Source organism: Macrobrachium rosenbergii, chromosome 52 (assembly GCF_040412425.1).
Source record: "Macrobrachium rosenbergii isolate ZJJX-2024 chromosome 52, ASM4041242v1, whole genome shotgun sequence".
Lineage (NCBI taxonomy): Eukaryota > Metazoa > Arthropoda > Malacostraca > Decapoda > Palaemonidae > Macrobrachium > Macrobrachium rosenbergii.
In genome coordinates, this window is record NC_089792.1 from 16,869,421 (window position 1) to 16,888,206 (window position 18,786).

Here is an 18,786-nt window from a genome sequence, read left to right on the forward strand (position 1 = left end):
CGTTTGGCAGCGACTTTAACATTCACGGTAAGTCCGATTCTTGTTGAAGCCGTCGATTGACTAGTTCTTTTCTGTATTTCACATTTTTTCTTTGTTTTCTTCCTTCAGCCACCACTTAGGGTATATGTGTTTACAAAGTCTAGATTAAGTCAAATTATTTTATTGTTAGCTTCAACCCCATTATTCCAGTAAAATACCTAGGATTTAGGTAAGCAAAAATCAGGTTAAATCTCGATGCTTTTGTATGCCTCGGCGTCCGAATGTTTGGAAGAACCGTTGCGTTTAAAATCAAATTCATCTCAAATATTCTTTGTTAAGGTTAATAACCCTTAACTGGCGACCTTTGGCTAATTAACGTCTGTCTTTGAGGTTAACTTTTGGCTTCAAGTGGCAGGTTACGTGTAATCTTGGTTTGCAGGGCGTAAAAATTACGTAAATTGAATAATACATGATCAACCAAGACCACACGTAACATTGGCGACCTTGCATAGAATCTAAAGTACATTTTAGAGAAAGAATCTGGAGAAAAGGAAATTAAAAATACATTAATTCCAAAAAAATAAAAGTCAGATATCGAACTCCATTTCATTCTTCCAAACAAGGAACGAGGCATAATAATAAGCAGTAAAGAGAATAGTTATAATAACAAGTGTAGCGAGAATTAGCGTAGGAAAGGGTGCGTCGAGAGCAGAGAGTCATAATTTATAACGGTTAAGACAAGGACATTTTACCGTGTTCGGATCGTGAGATCAAGTCGTTCAAGTAACGAATTCAAAGGCCGAATCGCGGAGCCCAGTTCATATACACAAAGTAATTTAGAAATCGCGTCGGCAATTCCGATCGTTATTGTTTGCATATAGCGGAATCATTCAAAACCGTGTCAGTGAAGTAGCAAACGAACTGAAATAGTAATTTACAATAAAATACATTTCAGTAACGTAAATTTACGCAGGCAAATCCAGCATCTATTTTTCATTCTTTTGTTTTTCTCCGGGTGAGGAATACGATAACAAAAGACACAAAGTTGTTTGGTAATTTAGTTTTCCATCCGTAACGTAAAACGCTATGCATGATTGGTATATTTAAAGTAAAATCTGGATACCTGCATTTGTTTTTCGTTGTTTTGAATTTGTTTGCTAAAGAAAATACCCGCCATCTTGGAAATTCCTTTTGTGAGAGAAACCCATTTAGGGTTTTCCGCCCGAGGTTGTTTTGAAATTTAGGCCTAACGGGACCCTTGGCCGCCATCTCAAAGACCTTGTTATTGTGACCAATCTGCCCGAGCCACTCTTGGGGCATTCTTTTTTTTGCTTTTCGTAGCGAACCCACCTCCTAATATCTTAGCTAGAAAAAACCAAAAGATAATTTAGGCAGGAAAGATAGGCCTTAGTTAGGAGTAATAACAAGTTCTATACAAATACCTACTATAAAATCATATAAAGAAAATTTAAAATTTTACGATAAACTTTTGTGACGTGGCTCCCAGGAAAATTAAGATAATAAAGTAATCCCTAAGGAAGTCAAGACGACATCTATATCATTTTATTAAGATCCATGCCATTGTGCATGTATAAAATCTTTTGTTTACATGTTCTCAAGCAGCAAGAAATTAGCTGATTGAAAATCTCTCTCTCTCTCTCTCTCTCTCTCTCTCTCTCTCTCGTCATTCAAGTAAGCATTCCTAACCTAAGTGTCTCGTGACCTCTTCAAAGAAAGAACGGCCGACACTAGGCTAATTAATTCGAATACAATAAACCAAATAAAAGAAACACCTCTGTCCCACAATAGATGAGGACAAGTTAAGAGTAATTACAATACAGTGATAAACTGTCGGTCACGAGTGAGGCCTGCTATCCAGACCGAAGCAAACAGTAGTTTTCACCCTCTGAAAAAGAAGGGGCCAGCACTGGGGCGGTACTGGGACCAGCCACTCACGAGGATCTTTAGGAAAAAAAAAAAAAAAAAAAAAAAAACCCAAATTCACTTTATTCCACAGTGCCAATAATTTGCAGCACTGTCATCACTTGAATAGCTTACTTACTTCTCTCTCTCTCTCTCTCTTTCTCTCTCTCTCTCTTTTACCTTCCCTTTCTCTCTCATTCGATTGTTGCACTCTGCAGGTGTAGAGTGCCTTTCCTCCCATATAGCCTAGTTGGACTCCAGTAGAGGGTCCCTAGGAACACATTTGCACCATAAGTGCCACTAAAGAAAAAAAAAATAAATAAAACAAACCCAAAAGGAACACAGAAGAGAAGGTTCTTCTGGGACCTAACCTGCACCAGTGCCTAGGGATACTGAGTGCCACCAGTGTGACCTGTACACGGCACACCCAAACTACAGTGCCACCTTTTGAAAGGGTGCCACATCATTGAAGAGACACTTCCTCGCTGCCCAAATCGCCCAGTCGACCCGGTTAGACGCCCTTCCCCACCAGAACCATGGCAGCAGAGCATTATAAAACCTTCCTGGGGCTGGGGATTTACGGGCAGGTCTCACCGGCTCGGAACTTACCACCTGGGTTAAGGAGCAAGTGGACGACTTGGCCAAGGGGGAGAAGGAAGAAAGACTCGAGCAGAGGAAGTATGAAGCCGAGCAAAGGCAGTATGAAGAGGAAAGAGAAGAAAGAAGAGAAGAAAAAGAAGGAGCATGAGTTAGCCTGCAAGGAAACTGAGTTAGCCCTAAAGGAGAAGGAGCTCGAGCTTGAGAGAGCGAAAATGGAGAATGCCGCTTATGGCTAGCCATCAAGCCTCCAGTCTTACACCTGCTGCATCAAACGCTCCAATTTCGAGCATCAATTCCCTAGTCCCCAAGTGGACTGAGGACGAGCCAGAAGCATGGCTGGAGGAGATCGAGGCTCTTTTCGATAACTACAGCACCACGGAGACGGAGAGAGCCTTAATACTGGCCAAGCATATGGAGGAAAAAAGCCAAGGCAGCGCTTCGCTCACTGGAGAAGAGCCAGAGAGGCAACATGGCGGAAGTTCGTAGAGTCATTACAAAGGCCTACGAGATAACCCCAGAAAAATGGAGACAACGGTTCCGAGGTCTTGCCAAGGAAGTCGGCTGGTCTTGGACGGAATGGGCATGTCACAAAACCCAGTCCGGTACGGGCTGGTTCGACTCCTTGGCCTGCACGACGCTTGAGGATCTCTTCAATCGGACCATGCTAGAAGACCTTTTTCAATGTGTGCCAGGGCCCCTTGCGGTATATCTTAACGATAAACAGCCCTCCACACTTATGGAAGCTTGTCGCATGGCTGATTAGTGGAAACCTTCAATCAGTCGCATAGCACCTCTCAGAAGCGAATCATCCCTCCGCCTACCTCTCGAACTCCACTCGCCCGGAAGAATGGACTGCCTAGCAAGACCATATGCAACTATTGCAAGAAGGGGGCCACGCTGAAGCTGAGTGCCGATACAAACTCGGCACTAATAAGCAGCCTAACCCTACCAGCCAGGACTCCGCTCCCGATTCATCCGCTCAGCCCTCTCCTCCAACAGTTACTGCAGGCCACCGAGCCCATCCAAAAGGCCCGCAGATCCTGTGGGGCTGCTAGCCACTACAATGCTGGATCTCCGGCCTGTCCACATCATGTCCCCACCACCAAATTTGTCAACCTAATCAGCACTTCATTTTCTGCTGCTGGTCCGCACCGATCCTTTACCCCGAGAGACTGGAAACCCAGTTCATCTCGGTGGCCCTCTTCAGAGCACTAGCCTGCCAGTGACCCTTCCGGTCACAGTAGACACTGCGGCAGACATTAGCCTGATCACTAGGGCCCAAAGTGCCAGCGGTGCTGTGGTTGACGAAGAAACCGGTGGGAAATGAAGTGGATAGAGGGCCACACCATCACGTTCCCACGGTCCAACTCCAGGTTATGACACCTTGGGGCACGATACCCCACCGCCTGGCGTGGTAGGTGGAATTCGGCCCGGAGTGGTCTTCTTGTTGGGTCGGGATCTTCTCTGCGGAAGCCCGTTACCAACGCCACTCCGCAGCCACGTTACCTCCTCCACGGAGGCCCCATTGTAACTCTCAAAAATGACAAACCTCCACCTTCCGCCCACCAAAGTGGTCCGCGGAAGGGGCCACCCAACCTATTTCAGGCCTAGCCCTCTCCAATCGCGAAGGGCTGGCCCACCAAGAGGTCCTCCCTCCGCAAGAGAGATTCAGGAGGAGCAGTACCGCTGCAGGACGTGCAAGCGGGCAGACCACTCCACAAATTGGGAGGGCTGCCCAAACAAGCAACGCCCAGCGGACGCCCCGAACAAAACTCTACCGAGAGGCTACGATCGCTGGGGCAGGAATCTGCCGCAGCCAAACACAAGTCGTCCGCGAGGTATTGCACCTCCGGACCACTTGTCAGGCATGCCTGACCCTCAACTGCTGCCAGTGCCACTTGCGAGCACTGAGCAGTGCCAGACTCCCCGCCACGGACGTTGAGCTACCAATGGAAAAGGCCCCTATGCCGGTCTAAATCATGAGGCTTAATCCTCCTCCGAGATTTAGGATTCCCATGCAGTTGATCATCGCGACTGGAGAGCCTCCAACAAACTACTTCTTTGCAAGATTCTTCTTTGCAAATTTGACTCAGGGGATGAACCCCTGAGGATCGAAATGGTACCCCTTCCTTGAAGACCAGGAACTGGCATCCTCGGATGCAGAAGTCGAGATCGCTCGCTCCGGTTGTCGCAGCAGCCGGGTAGGAGTCCTCCCGCAGCTTTTGCAGTTGCCCCTGACTTCGGCCCTGCCAGCCCTTCTGGCCTGTCCCCGGAGTCAGTGCTCTCATCACCTGCTAGGCCAGCTACTGATAGGCCTTGGAGGAACCCGAAGAAGAAGAAGAAGGGGCGGAAGAGAGCCCAGTAGTTGCCGAGCTATACGCTCATCCTGGCACTAGTGCCCTCTCGGCACAGTGCCCTAACATCTAAGAGTGATCCTGGCCCCTTGCCCAGAGAAGGTAGCCAGTGTGATCTCTTCCTTTATTTGTACCTAGCCTAGGCCACCTTGAAGTACGGTACATCAATTTAGTAACCTTGTTCCTTCCACTTACCACCGAGCCGCAGTAATCATGTAAGTAGCCTAACTAATTTCAGTAATGTTAACTATTGTGAAACGAGCCACGATGCTCGTGACACGCATGGCCTAAGACCTCAGTGAGGCACCCATTTATCATATGAGGCAACCTCATGAATTAACTAGTAAATTTTAATTGTATTAAACATAAACCATGTTGTAATTTAGTTAGAATATTAACTCTTATGTTGGTGCTACGGTCGGGTTAGGATAGGTTAGCTAGAATATCATAGAATGTACCACTAGGCTAGGTCTAAAACACATCATGATTGTAGGAGGTAGCCTATAATAACCGTGAGCACCTTCCAGTACTATTAGAATTAGGTAAAAGTAGTGAATATAGCTCATATCCTATCTAGGTTAGGTAGTTCTGTAGCTAGGTAGGCTAACCAGGACTAATCTGCTCAGGGAAGGAGAGTAACTCACGAGAGGCGAACAGCTTGTTTAGTATAGACCTTCACGCCCAAAGGGAGTGAAGGCCCTCTTAAGGGGGAGCTTTTATAAATATTACTGCTGTTCGCCTCGATGTAGTTAGGTGTAGGAATATTAGTCCAATTGACTCGACAGAGAACATCTCTGTCTATAGGCTGTAGGCAATTTAAAAATAACAATCACCGCAGTAGACAAATGGCGCCGCATAGGCTGGAAAGTTTGTAAACAAAATATGCTAGGCATTAGGGCCCTAAGCCTCAGAGGGTTTACGCTCAATGACCCTAGTTATGGTGGCCCTAAGCTTTATTCTATGCATTCGACGATGCCTTTGTCAAGGTCGGATTGCCCAGGGCAAATAAGCCCTCACCTGGCGGGAACGAAGCGAGGTCGGGTCAGAGAGATCCCAGCGGTCGCTGAACCAGGGTGACGCTGCGTCGTGCGGCCCAAATAACGATATTCTTTGTTCTTTATTACTTTTCCTCCTACGCCTAACTTAATTAGTGAATTGGGAAGACTGCCAGAATACGACTCCTGAGGTCCCTCGTTTGCGCAGCGGACTCAACATTCACGGTAAGTCCGATTCTTGTTGAAGCTTGCGATTGACTAGTACTTTTCTGTATTTCACATTTTTTCTTTGTTTTCTTCCTTCAGCCACCACTTAGGGTATATGTGTTTACAAAGTCTAGATTAAGCCAAATTATTATATTGTTAGCTTCAACCCCATTATTCCAGTAAAATACCTAGGATTTAGGGTAAGCAAAATCAGGTTAAATCTCGATGCTTTTGTATGCCTCAAGGTCCAAAGTTTGGGAAGAACCGTTAGTTAAAAATCAAATTCATCTCAAATATTCTTTGTTAAGGTTAATAACCCTAACTGGCGACCTTGGCTAATTAACGTCTGTCTTTGAGGTTAACTTTGGCTTCAGTGGCAGGTTACGTGTAATCTTGGTTTGCAGGGTCAGAAAATTACGTAAATTGAATAATACATGATCAACCAAGACTTCACACGTAACAATATATATATATATATATATATATATATATATATATATATATATATATATATATATATAATAATATATACAATCACGTGTGGAATAGATATAAATATCTGACTCATATCATATATAACCCATGGTATATATCAATTGATATAATCTTATATGCATAGGCCATAATCTTAAAGAATTTGGAACCTGAGAAAAAACTGCACCCAAGGCAAACCTAAACCTTAAACTGTTTGCATACCAGCGAGTTTTCCCAACTTTATGACTCAGCAATGACCTAACTGACAGCATTTCATTCTAATTTATCTCTTCCCCTAATAAGATAGAAATAACAACACTCCCACGTTTGGTCATAGAAATCTTTTCTAACACACATCAGATCGAACCCAGGTCTTTTCAGATAAAAAGGTGAATGGAGATGCCCACTGGGCCATAAAAGTCTAAAAGAAGTTGGAACCTGAGAGCAACTGCAACTGGGGAACATGGGTATATAACTGTCATGCATACCATTTTCCTTTTATTCCCAACATTTCCGAAACAGGTGAATGACCCAATCTGAAGCATTTCCAATTCATTATCCCTTCTGGAGTGAATAAGATAAAATAAGCCCTGACACAATCACGTGTAATCCGATAATTTAACAGCCCTTGACCTCCAGGTCTTTCACCTCGATATCAGCAGACCGATACAATAGGGCTATGCATGCCCTTAGCTCACTTTGAAATCCACGTTCACCTTTCTAGGTACCTAGTTGCATACCAGAGAGCCATTTCCAACCACCCAGAGCTGACCCACCGTGAAATTCGAACTGCCCCTCCTGCCTTCGAGATATAATTATAACGCATATTTACTAGAACAGAAATCTTACCCCTTACATCAGATTGAACCTCCAACTGCACTCTTTTCTTTTTGAAGTGCGAATTATCACAAAGACCACTCACAAGTCTAGAATAATTTTAATGAGAGCATATCACCAGAATCCATTATCTTGGCACCCTAACTGCTGAGTCGGGAAGATCGGGGAAATTATCCTTGTGTATGCTGGCAGTTATCAAATTGCAGACGCAGCTGCATTCTCAAACATAGACTTGTCCTTGTGCTCTTTATTCTGAAATCGCCCAACCATGCAATCAATTGAAAGACCTGGTTACTCCTGATGAGAGTCAAAAATATATTTCAAATTTTCCACAGTGATTGTGTGTTGGTTGATTCTTATCTTGGATTGCCTGTCATTCCCCATAATTGATTGAAATGCTGTCAATTGGGTCATTCCAGTCGGGAAGTTGGGGAAATCTTGTTTAGCAGCAAGCACTGCCCAGGTAAAGTATCCTGGGTCAGTTGCTCCTCAGTTTCCAAATTACCTTTCCTTGTATGGCCTAGTGGGCATTGCAGTCAGCCTTTTCCAATTGAAAGACCTGCCTTGGATCCTGATGTGAGTAAGAACCAGGTTAAATATATAAATTTATATATTCTATATACATATATTTTTTTCAGCTGGATATATGTTTGGTAATTTTATTATATTTGCCTCAAACATTTATATAATTATTATATTATATATATATACATATATATATATTATGTATAATCAGATTCATCCTTTGGAAAACGGGCTACTTCATTAAAAGAGTTCTCAAATCAACAGAGTTGTACATAAACATCCTTTATTTAGTTATGACCACTCTGTTTCGAGTTACTAACTGCAATATACGTGACTGAACAAAGCGCCAAGTTGCAGTGCAACCTGGTTTGAACGCTTAGGAAAATCTATTAGAACAACCAGTCTTTTAGCAAAACCACCATTCAGTGCCATACGCGATCATGCAAAAATAGTGATCACAATCTATGCTTGGGATTTTCCATTCTTCCCCTAGTTGACTGGACCCCGTGAAGCTGGCAATAGTAGAAAGCTTGATTCTTTAAAATTGAAACCTTTATAGTAAAAAAAGAGAGGTCCACGGGAGATGCTGATTTTATAATTTTAGTCATGTGTATGTGTGTGTGTGCAGTCCCCTGGTGACGCAGGTATTTGTTTTTTGGTATTACTTTGTTTCGGGTTTTTTCTACGCTTTTACATATCCAGTTTTGTATAACCTTTGTGTTGGGCTTGAGTTATTTTTGATCTGTTTATAAGATTTATGTGATTTTTAATTATTTTCTTTGTTTTTATATACAGGTACTGATTTTAATGTTTTGTTATATAAAGTATTATATATATTTATATATATATATAATATTTATATTCCATTCCTCCTCCTATATATAGTCTCTTCCCTATTGTGTGAAAAATTATTTTTCTAATCAGCATTTTATATGACCCTGAACACTAACCTTCTTTTTGTTTGGTTTCATGAGCAGGTAAACGAAAATGACAAATAATTAAGATTTAGTATCATCTAACAGCCTTCAACTTAAGTATCATAATATTATTCTTATTGGGCAGTAAGTTCTGGCCTTAACTCCCGAAGCATTTTTCTCATATGAGTTTGTTAAAACAACAAAGAACATCAAACACTTTCCGATTTTTGTCCTTGAAAGTAGAAAGGAATATACATATTGGGAACAGCATTCAAACATTTGAAGTTATATATGACTATGAATAAATCAAAATGATTAGCGATATATATGTGGAAGACATGTGTTATGTCATATCCGAACAAATGGATAAATGAAAATTTCTAAATTCAGCTGGAAGAAACAACGGTCCTAGAAACAAAAATGCTCTAAAGCTTTTGTGTTAGTTTAAAATAAACTATTATTCAAGTGATTAGGAAAAAATATTAAGATAATCACTAACTGAGAGAGAGAAACAAGAGAGACCAGATCAAGAAGACTAAAAAAGATAATTAATGCCAGTGAACAAAACTACAAAAATTTAAAGATTCAGGGCTTTCCCCATACCAAAAACCTAAGAATGAAGTATAATGCCACAGTTGATCCTATTTTACTGAAAACATCGAAAGTATTATTTTTCCATTACCAGTTAACATAAAAACAAGAAAGTATTATTAAGGTTACTGAAATTAAAAAAATATGAAACCCATGAAAGAACAAATGGAAACCGACTATGTTTGCTGGTAATCCTGAACAAGTAACATTATTCTCTGTTTTTATTAACCTATTTTTCATTTTACAATTAGTGTATTTTAGCAACTGAGGCCCAAGTTAGATACAGCTACTAACGACTAAGGACTGATATATTGACCTAACCTTATAACCTTCAGAGAGGCCAGGAAATGCTGGTGCATCCAGTAACTTCATGTCCTGGATAGCTAAATACATTAAAAGAGATGAATGACTTTGTTAAAAGAAACTGGCAAAATCCAAACTGACTGTCATCGCGAAAAGAGGAGAATCTTGGAAGGTCTGATCAAAACTACTGGGTCAAAAGACCAAGAAAGTTTTACATAAATTCGTGCTTGAAACTATAAACAAAAAGGGGAAAGAAGAAAGCTATATTGTTATTGTGAGTTGAAAAAATCTGGTATCAAGCCATTTCATGTTATCAGCAAGCCCAACATCACTCAGCAACAGAGAGAAGACACAATTCCCAGGTTTTGTGGTTCATTTTAAAGATTGGGATGAATTTGACTTTCTCCATGTTGCCGCATTAGATGAATTAAAAACATTTACACAGTCAGGAAGCCAAAAATAAAAACGTCATAATTTGGGCTGCAAAGTATGATTGATATCACGATGACTGTGAAGCTATCGCTTTGTGAAATTTCATGAATGTTTGGGAATTTTTCACTGTTCCACAGTCAAACGGTTAATGTGGATCATCAAAGAAAAAGGACAGTCATGGAATGACAAATGTTCAGAGAAACTGTGCTTACTGGTGAGTATTTTTTTAAAGATCCTGAAAATGTGTTATCTGTTGAAGAAGTCCCATTTTTGCATGATAATACCATGTTCCAAAGCTCTTCAGACACAGGAGCTGCTTATAAAACAGTGGTATCGATTTCTTCTCGTCAAGTGAATTTCCAGGTAGCTCCCTGACCGTAATGTGTGTGGAAACATTGCAGTATCTTAAAGGATCCTGTTGGAAGCGAGCACTGTGAACTATGATAGTATACTGATCTGAAGACCTGCGAAGAGAAGTGACCGAGGCGCTCAGGGAAATGGAGTTTGAGTCTCAGCTTTTATTGATTTGCTAAAATCATACCCTCAAGAGTGCAGGCTGTGGTACAGGCAGATGGAGGCCACACAAGATATCAAATACTCAGAGAGAAACTTAAATAAATACCTATTCTGAATTACTTTTTGTTTTTGTCCATATCAATTTTAGTTTATGCTGTAGAGGAGGGGGCCTCTAATTTCGAAACACCCGTATAGTGTACATCATTGTTTCTCCATCAACACCACAGCCATCTTGTCTCATTTTACCTCCCTATTTTGGTCCTGGACACTTTCTTCTCAAAACTTATTTTGCATTGACCTAGTTCACTCTTCACAGTGTAAGAGTTGGGAGAAAGTTATCTTATAACTTTCCTCTTCCTTTGTAATTCTCCATTCAATATTTTCAATGGAATTTTTTATAGCACAACTGTCAAAAATGAAATACCATGCTAAATACATTCGCTTATTATAGGACAGTAAGAAATGCCACTACCGTATCAGAATAAAAGAATTACTTTGCAAAACACACGACTATTTTCATGTGCATAATGTAAGATTAGTCACAGAAAGTTAAATATATTAATATATTAAATGACGGAACATACAGTCGTTTCCATCTTTTGTGTTTGATATCTATGCTGTAGGGTTGAAGAGTCAAGCACCTCTGTGTAAAGCTGAGGATTTAATTTCGATTTCGATTCTTCATACAAGAGATGAATTTTACAGATTGTGGTCCCAGTACACTACAATTGTTTTACTGCTGTCCAGGAGACTTCAAACTTTTGCAAAAGCAAGCAATAATGCAAGGGTTTCTTTATCCATGACAGAGCAAGAGCTTCTGAGAGAAATAACGAAACATAATCATAACCCCATCCTTTCCTTCTTGAGTTAGGGGTGTCTACCTTCCAACCCCTAAAGCATCTCCATGCAGACAGAATGGCTGGTCAAGTTAGGAGCCTTTAGAATGGGAGCAGTAACAAGCATATTTTTTACGCATCACTACAGGCAACTGTCGAATTAAATTTAAATTTTTGAGTCACGAGGTCCATTAATGGGGCAGCCTCATTACGAAAATTAGGAAAATTTGCTAAGACAACCACAAATGCCCAAGATTCATTGGATTTCCTTCCTTGATTTTGGTTTAGGCCATTGAGCAACTGTTTCAATTTTTGAAGTTACCATATGCTTTCAAACTTCCAACTTTGTGACCCAGGTAGAAAAAATTTAGCTTTTTCAAATTTGCAATTTTGTAGATTTACTGTCAATTGCATTTCAGAAGACTTTGCAAAAGTACTGATGGGTTTTATGTGGTTCTCCTATCTATGTGAGAAAATTACTATATCATCTAGATAAAATTCCTTCTAGTCCTGCCATTTCAATATTCATCAACCACTGAAATGTTGCTGGTGCACTGGTCATACCAAATGGGAGTTGCTTATATTGGTATAATCAAATGGAGTCACAATGAAGAAATTCCCTTCACATTATCAGTCAAAGGAATTTGATAGTACCCATTCAGAAGATTCAGCTTTGTCACAAACTTAGAATTTTCAAGAGTCAATCAAGTTCTCTACATGAGGCAAAGATTAAGAATCTTTTATGCCATAGAGTTAACCCTTGTGAAAATCAGTGCACATATAATGTCTTCCATCTTTCTTCAACGAGTATACAGAGGGATGACCAAGAAATCCACTTCCTGCTTTAGTATCCTCGGCTTTTCACATGGCAGTCTGTAGAATGGCTGCTTTACTGGAAAGGCACCGTCAACCAACTAAACATTGCGGCTGACTGCTGTGCAGGGCTTAAGGGACATCTCTAACATCTCTGAACTTCATGAGCATTTCAAATCTTCTTCTTTGGTAAGAGATAAATGACTTGATAATCTACCCAAAATTTTTAATCACACCAGAGTTCTGAATTTTAACTACTTTACAACCAACAAACATCGTGACTTACTGATGCAGGCTTTAGTGACATAACCAAACACCTCTTAAACTGCATGAGTAACAGTTTACATTTTATTAAGATATAAACGACTTAATTTGGCTGAAAGATTTTTTATGACAAATCAGAGTTCTGAGTTTTAACTTTTACTACTAGTACAGAAGTAATCACATCCCCTTTACTAGGTAAACTTTCAATTATCAAGATAATCTTTAATAAAATTAACGTGTACAAACCTTCATTCTGTCTCCTTCCTTTCAAGAATTTATACAAAGTAGGAATAAAGATTCTAAATCACTGAAAAAGTACTTTACCTCTTTTTTTCTTAAGACCACTGAGCTGATTAACACATTTCCCCAGGCTGGCAAGGGATTTGGATCTTTTACGTGGCTAAGAACCAACTGGTTACTTAGCAACGGGACCTACAGTTGTGGGAATCCGGAACCACATTATAGCGAGAAATGAATTTCTATCACCAGAAGCAAATTCCTCTAATTCTTCATTAGCGGCTGGGAGACTGAACAGGTTTGACACTTCAAGTTCAGAGTTACAATCATAGATTTCATTTTTGCTCTTGGATTTTCAGAGTTACAATCATAGATTTCATTTTTTCTTGGATTTGCCAAAATTGTCAAAGATAAATCACGGGCTATTTTGAGTTTCCTTTGCAGTTTAGTAATGTAATCATTAAAACTAGTTTTACTCTCACTGTCAAACCAAGTTTCTTGCAACAACTTCAGATGTCTTCTGATATCCCTACCAAGCAAAAGCTCAAATGGAGAGAAACATCGACTCCCCTGAAAAGTACCTTTTACCGTATACAATACGTAGTTCAAACCTTCTTCCCAGTCCTTTATCTTAATCACGCAGAATTTTGATACCACGTTCTTCAGAGTCTGATGAAAACTTTCTAGTGCACCCTGGCTCTGCAGATGATAAGCACTTAATTGATACCAGGCAAGGCAAGTCATAACATCTGAAATAAATCAGATGTGAATTTGTTCTGGTCAGACAGACTGGGATACTCAAACAGAGTGAAGAGTTTTTCCAGTACAGGCAATAGCATTTTAGTTCTAATGTTCCTCTGAAAACTGCTCCGAATACTTTTTCATTGCAAACATCATTTTGAGTATATACTGATTTTCTTTCTTGGTTTTGGAAGGGGGAGCCCAGTCAATGAGGGGACCTAGAAAATGGCCTTCTACAATAGAAAGATGTCTCAAAGGAGCTGGTTTAATTGTCTTTTCCCCAATATGACAGTCCTGCAAAATCTAGATACATATTTATGTATACCAGCCAATAAAAATATTGAAGTAATTCATACACTGTTGTTCTAACTTGAATGCTTAGACAATTGATCAGGAGTTATTCTTCTTATTAACTTATCCCTGAAGCATGAAGGAATAACCACCGCATGTAGCAAATTCATCTTCAGATGGTACATCCGGAGAAAATAATTTTCTCATCAAAAGCTATCGTTAATGAACTAGCAATGATTTCAACTTCTACTTTCATCCCCACTTTCTGCTAAAGAAAATAATTTTGATATGTGATAATTCCAGCAAACGACCAAAAACAGTGTTGGCTGACATATCAGTTTAAGAAATTCTAACTCCGAGACTTCAGTGGTTTCACCATGGAAATCGTTATCAGTGAAATTCATTTTATCATTTGACTCACCATCTTCTTTCAAAAAGGAAATTCAAATTGCCCATGACTTGGTCCAAATCATCACAGCTGGGATGACTGTGGCAAATGGGGTACCCTATCATTTGGTTTGTTTTTTCTAAGTCACTAGACACTTCAGTCTCAAATCTGGTTCAGAAAGTTAATTATTTTGAAATTAATCAAGATCAACTGCACCTCTGCTTGTGAACAACTTTGGGTCTTATTCAAAATGGAAGTAGAATCAATTTTTGACCCTAGTAAAGGGTGTCTTCTATAGCTTTAATACTCTAGGCACAGGCAAAGCTGGAACCGTTACCCACTTAGTGGTTTCTCCAGATTCAGCCCGAGTAGTACTACCCTTCCTCTGTTTCGGAATGTTTTCAAAAGGACTGAACATGCTGTTAACATACAAGTTCAGTGAAGATTCTGTCATTAATTAGATACTTATCATGGGAGACTGCACATTAAGGCATAAGCAAGTGCTTATCAGTACTGTACCAACATTCAGGCAACTAGGAGTTTTCTTTGGAACCAAGACGACTGTGCTCATGGCAGCTGAACTGGTCACTACCCACTGGAAAAAATGAACGATCAATTTGCCATTCATACTTGAGCTGAGGTTTTGTATAGTTAAGCCCTATTTGATAAAACAGCTTTGTTATTAGAAAAAAGTTGTACTTATTCCTGTAGTCTTACATATGTTTTGTATATGTAAATATAAATATTTTATTTATACCCACCATAACAATAACTATAATCATATCATCATGTTCCAGCGAACTTACAAAGGTTGGGTTCCAGAACCCTTGAGGTATGAATTTTAAGTTTGGTTGGCATGGTCTCTAAAAATGCTAATAAATGTAGCCAGCAAAGTTTAGCTTTTCATATGACCTAATCATGCTCCCAAATTACAAAGTTAACTTTTAAATGAAATTAAAATTTACTGTAATTAAAGTAAAGTTCTGTAATTTCATTTAAAAGATTAGCTAATACATTGCCCTTAAAAAAGAAAATAAATGGTTTACATAAAAATTGAGTTGGATGAGAATTTCTCTCTCTCTCCCCTCAACCGATCTATTTTTAGAATCTTCCTCAACCTCTTTTTAATAACTTTTTATTCTCGTCTCTTTCTCTTTGTTCTGAAATGCTTTTTCTTAAAAAACAATGTTTTTATTTGACTAATACAACTCTTAGTTATTATGTCTCTATGTTTTAGAGACGTATTAGCTACACTAGTGCATTTAAACTGCGTAGATAACACAGGTAAAAAATTAGATCAATTTAAAGCTATCTACAGTGCAGGTAAGAACATACAGGGGAAATAATAAGTTGTAAAAATGTGCCAGGTACTAACAGAGAGAGAGAGAGAGAGAGAGAGAGAGAGAGAGAGAGAGAGAGAGAGAGAGAGTGTACTTAAGTGAATGAAATTATTTATCATTACGAGACTGAAAGAATAACATACACTTGAGAGAGTTATTCTTAGTTTAGATGAAGATGAAATTTCAGTATTAAATTAACTTTTTTAAATGGAAATAAAAGTTACTGTAATTTCATTTAAAAGTTAGCTTAATACATTACCCTTAAAAAAAAAAAAAGAAATAAATGGTTAACGTAAGAATATAGTAGAGTGTGAACATTAGTATACTATTTCTGACTGGCTGTCTTCTCGAAGACAGCCAATCCAGAGCCGCCTTTCCGATGACGTCGCGGCCGGATAGCCAATGAAAATGAAGCGACTAACTCCACAAACCAACAGACACAGATAAAAGATGAAAAATCCACCCATTACAGCCATTACATCCTGCGATCCTGTCCTGAATGATGCCCTAATAAAGGGCGAAACTAGTCGACATCCCACGAAACTACCTCCTACACATCACTAAACCACCGGATATGAATATCGGTCAATTGCTTGCAACCATTCCAGCAAAGAAAAGCAACTGACAAGACGAACTGAGCGTAACTATACAAAATTTGAAACTGCCATTTTGTTTAACAAAACCTGTATAAAGGAAGGTCTTTTCCCTAATGTTATTATTATTACCATTATTGTTTAATCTTATTAATATCTGAAAATTAGTACTTATTATGAGGTAAAAAATTTATTTATCATACAAACCAAATAAACATACTGTTATGCATGTACCATAAATTTCTCTCATCTCAGTAAAGAGAGTTTTATTACTTTTAATATTTAAAGTATTATTTAGTTTACATAAAAGCTTAGCTTTTATAAATTACATAAAATTAATAAACTTTGCAGTGTTTTCTCAGTGAGTCTGTGAAAACTTATGTATGACAATTGGATTCAGGTTCCGTGAAAAACTTGTGCCTGTATGAATTGGCACTTGCTTTAGACTCAGCAAGTTCGAGTATTACTGTATATTATTAAAAATTACCGTAGAGTCCTACAATATAGTAGTAAATGGGGATTCTAGTAATTAAATGTATATACAGTTAATATTTGTGCACTTATAGTTATGTACAAATTTTTATGTTACAGGTGCTGTAAGTAGTTGAGGATTGCATCTTATTAGGTACCCTGGAAGTATTAAAACTGACTCAACCATGGATGGTAGAAGAAATGTAAAAATACTCTGCACCTCTTTTATCTTTATGATGCCCATCATTGACTTCACTTTTAAATTTTGTTTTTATTTTAGTACTTCTTGCTTTTTACTGTTTGTAATTTTTACTTTTTAGTTTATATAAAAAAAACTAGCTCAGTGCAGTGTATGTAGCATAAGTGGTTATGCATTTAAATTTAACTTAAACTACTAACTTTATTTGAAGCCCCAACTACCTGGTCAAAAGTCCAGGTCTACATGCATTAATCATGGCTTGTTTATTTTTTTGTTACCTATGTTAATGTTCTTAGTTCATTTAATCAAAATTAACTACCTTGCCCAAGTACATGTGCGTGCTTATGACTTTTTTTTTTTATAAATAACATGGCATGTGATGACATGAATATGAAATATGCAGTTAAAATTCTGCATAGTTTTATAGTTAAGGGGGAATTCCACTACCATCCCCACTACAAGGAATGATTTGTTAAATTATGATATAGTACTGATATAAATTTCAAATGTACTCCTTATGACTAGTGGCACTTTTTCAAATTGATGTATGGCATAACAAATAATGACCAATGTGCACCTCAGCACTTTTCCCCAAATGATGAAATGATGACATCTGTATAAATAAAAAAATTATAAATTTCGCTGAAAATTGTGGTCAATCCCCTTGGCAAAATGCAAGACATCCAACTTATAAAATTTTTCTAATAAATAAGTTTTTGGATTTTTATAAGAGTGTATTACTGCACACAATACAAAACAGATAAGAAAAAGCACAAATTTTTGCATATTTGTTGTAAAATATTCACGAGACAGTAACTTTTTTACTTTTACATGCTTTTCTACTATTTCTTTTGTATTTTCTTTGAAAATTACATTTAAATTTCCAAAAAACAAATTTCATATTTTACAAGCAGATTTACAAAAGACTCATTGAAAATGCAGTACCTTCCCCTCTCAATCAAGTGGATAAAAGTTGCCATTAGTGAATTTATGGCATTCTAGGCTTTGTTTCATTTTACTAAAAGTGCCTACTTCACACTCAAGCTCAAATGTACCTCCATAAAATTTTAATTCACTGGCTGTCAAGTCACTAAGGGTTAATCACCTGAAAATGTGGTCAAGGCAAAATAACAAAGCTTATAAATTTCAACACAATATTCAGACTTTCTGTATAAGACTGAAAGGAGAAAACCAAAATTAAAATAATATTCTCTCTCAATCAAGTGGTTATTAAAAACTGATTGTACCATAAATTTTAATGCACGTAGAACATTTACATAAAATATTTAAGTTGAAACCAGAAGGACCCCATGAAGATATTTTGCTTAATACAAAACGGCAGGTAGCTGAGGAAAGGCCTAAATGCTCTCTCTACGATGAATTAATAATCAAGACAGTGGCAAATGAGCTAAACAATACCAAATCACATAACACCGAGTCTTAAAATAGGTTTTGCCCATTAATATATAACTAAGCCAAACAAACAATCTCCAAGATCTACTAATACTAAAATTTACAAGTAAAACTTCCAATACATCTTCAAACTACTGTAAAAGCACTGTACTGAAAACAAATTCAAATCAAGCTTTTCAGAATTGGAATTGTTACTCCTTTTACATAAGAGGAAAAAATAATGAAAATTCAACTCTTTACAGAGAATTCCATGGCACAAATTTCCTGTGATTGCAGAGAATGAAACTGATATAAGTTGAACTCCAAAGCATAACTGATCAGCACCATGCTAGAAAATGAACAATGAAAATACTAACCTCTGACATAAGTACACCAAGTTTTTCATCGGCTTTACTTTGAGCATCAAATCTGTTGCATCGAAAGTATCCACCAGTTGCTGACGAGTGTTTTTTCCAACTCTCTAAACACACCCAACAAAAATCAAATTTGCACTGAAAAGAAAGATGAAGATAACTTCACTACCACTTTCTGATTACCAAACATTACT

At 38.4% G+C, this 18,786-nt stretch overlaps 1 protein-coding gene across 1 annotated transcript in view; it reads right to left on the reverse strand.

The window, feature by feature from the left end:
• The window catches only part of LOC136833859 (uncharacterized), a 177,193-nt gene that overhangs the window by 48,088 nt on the left and 110,319 nt on the right, over window positions 1-18,786 (reverse strand). The window contains 2 exon segments of the mRNA XM_067096160.1: window positions 14,743-14,818; window positions 18,596-18,730. Of these exon segments, the coding sequence (XP_066952261.1) occupies window positions 14,743-14,818; window positions 18,596-18,730 (211 nt within the window).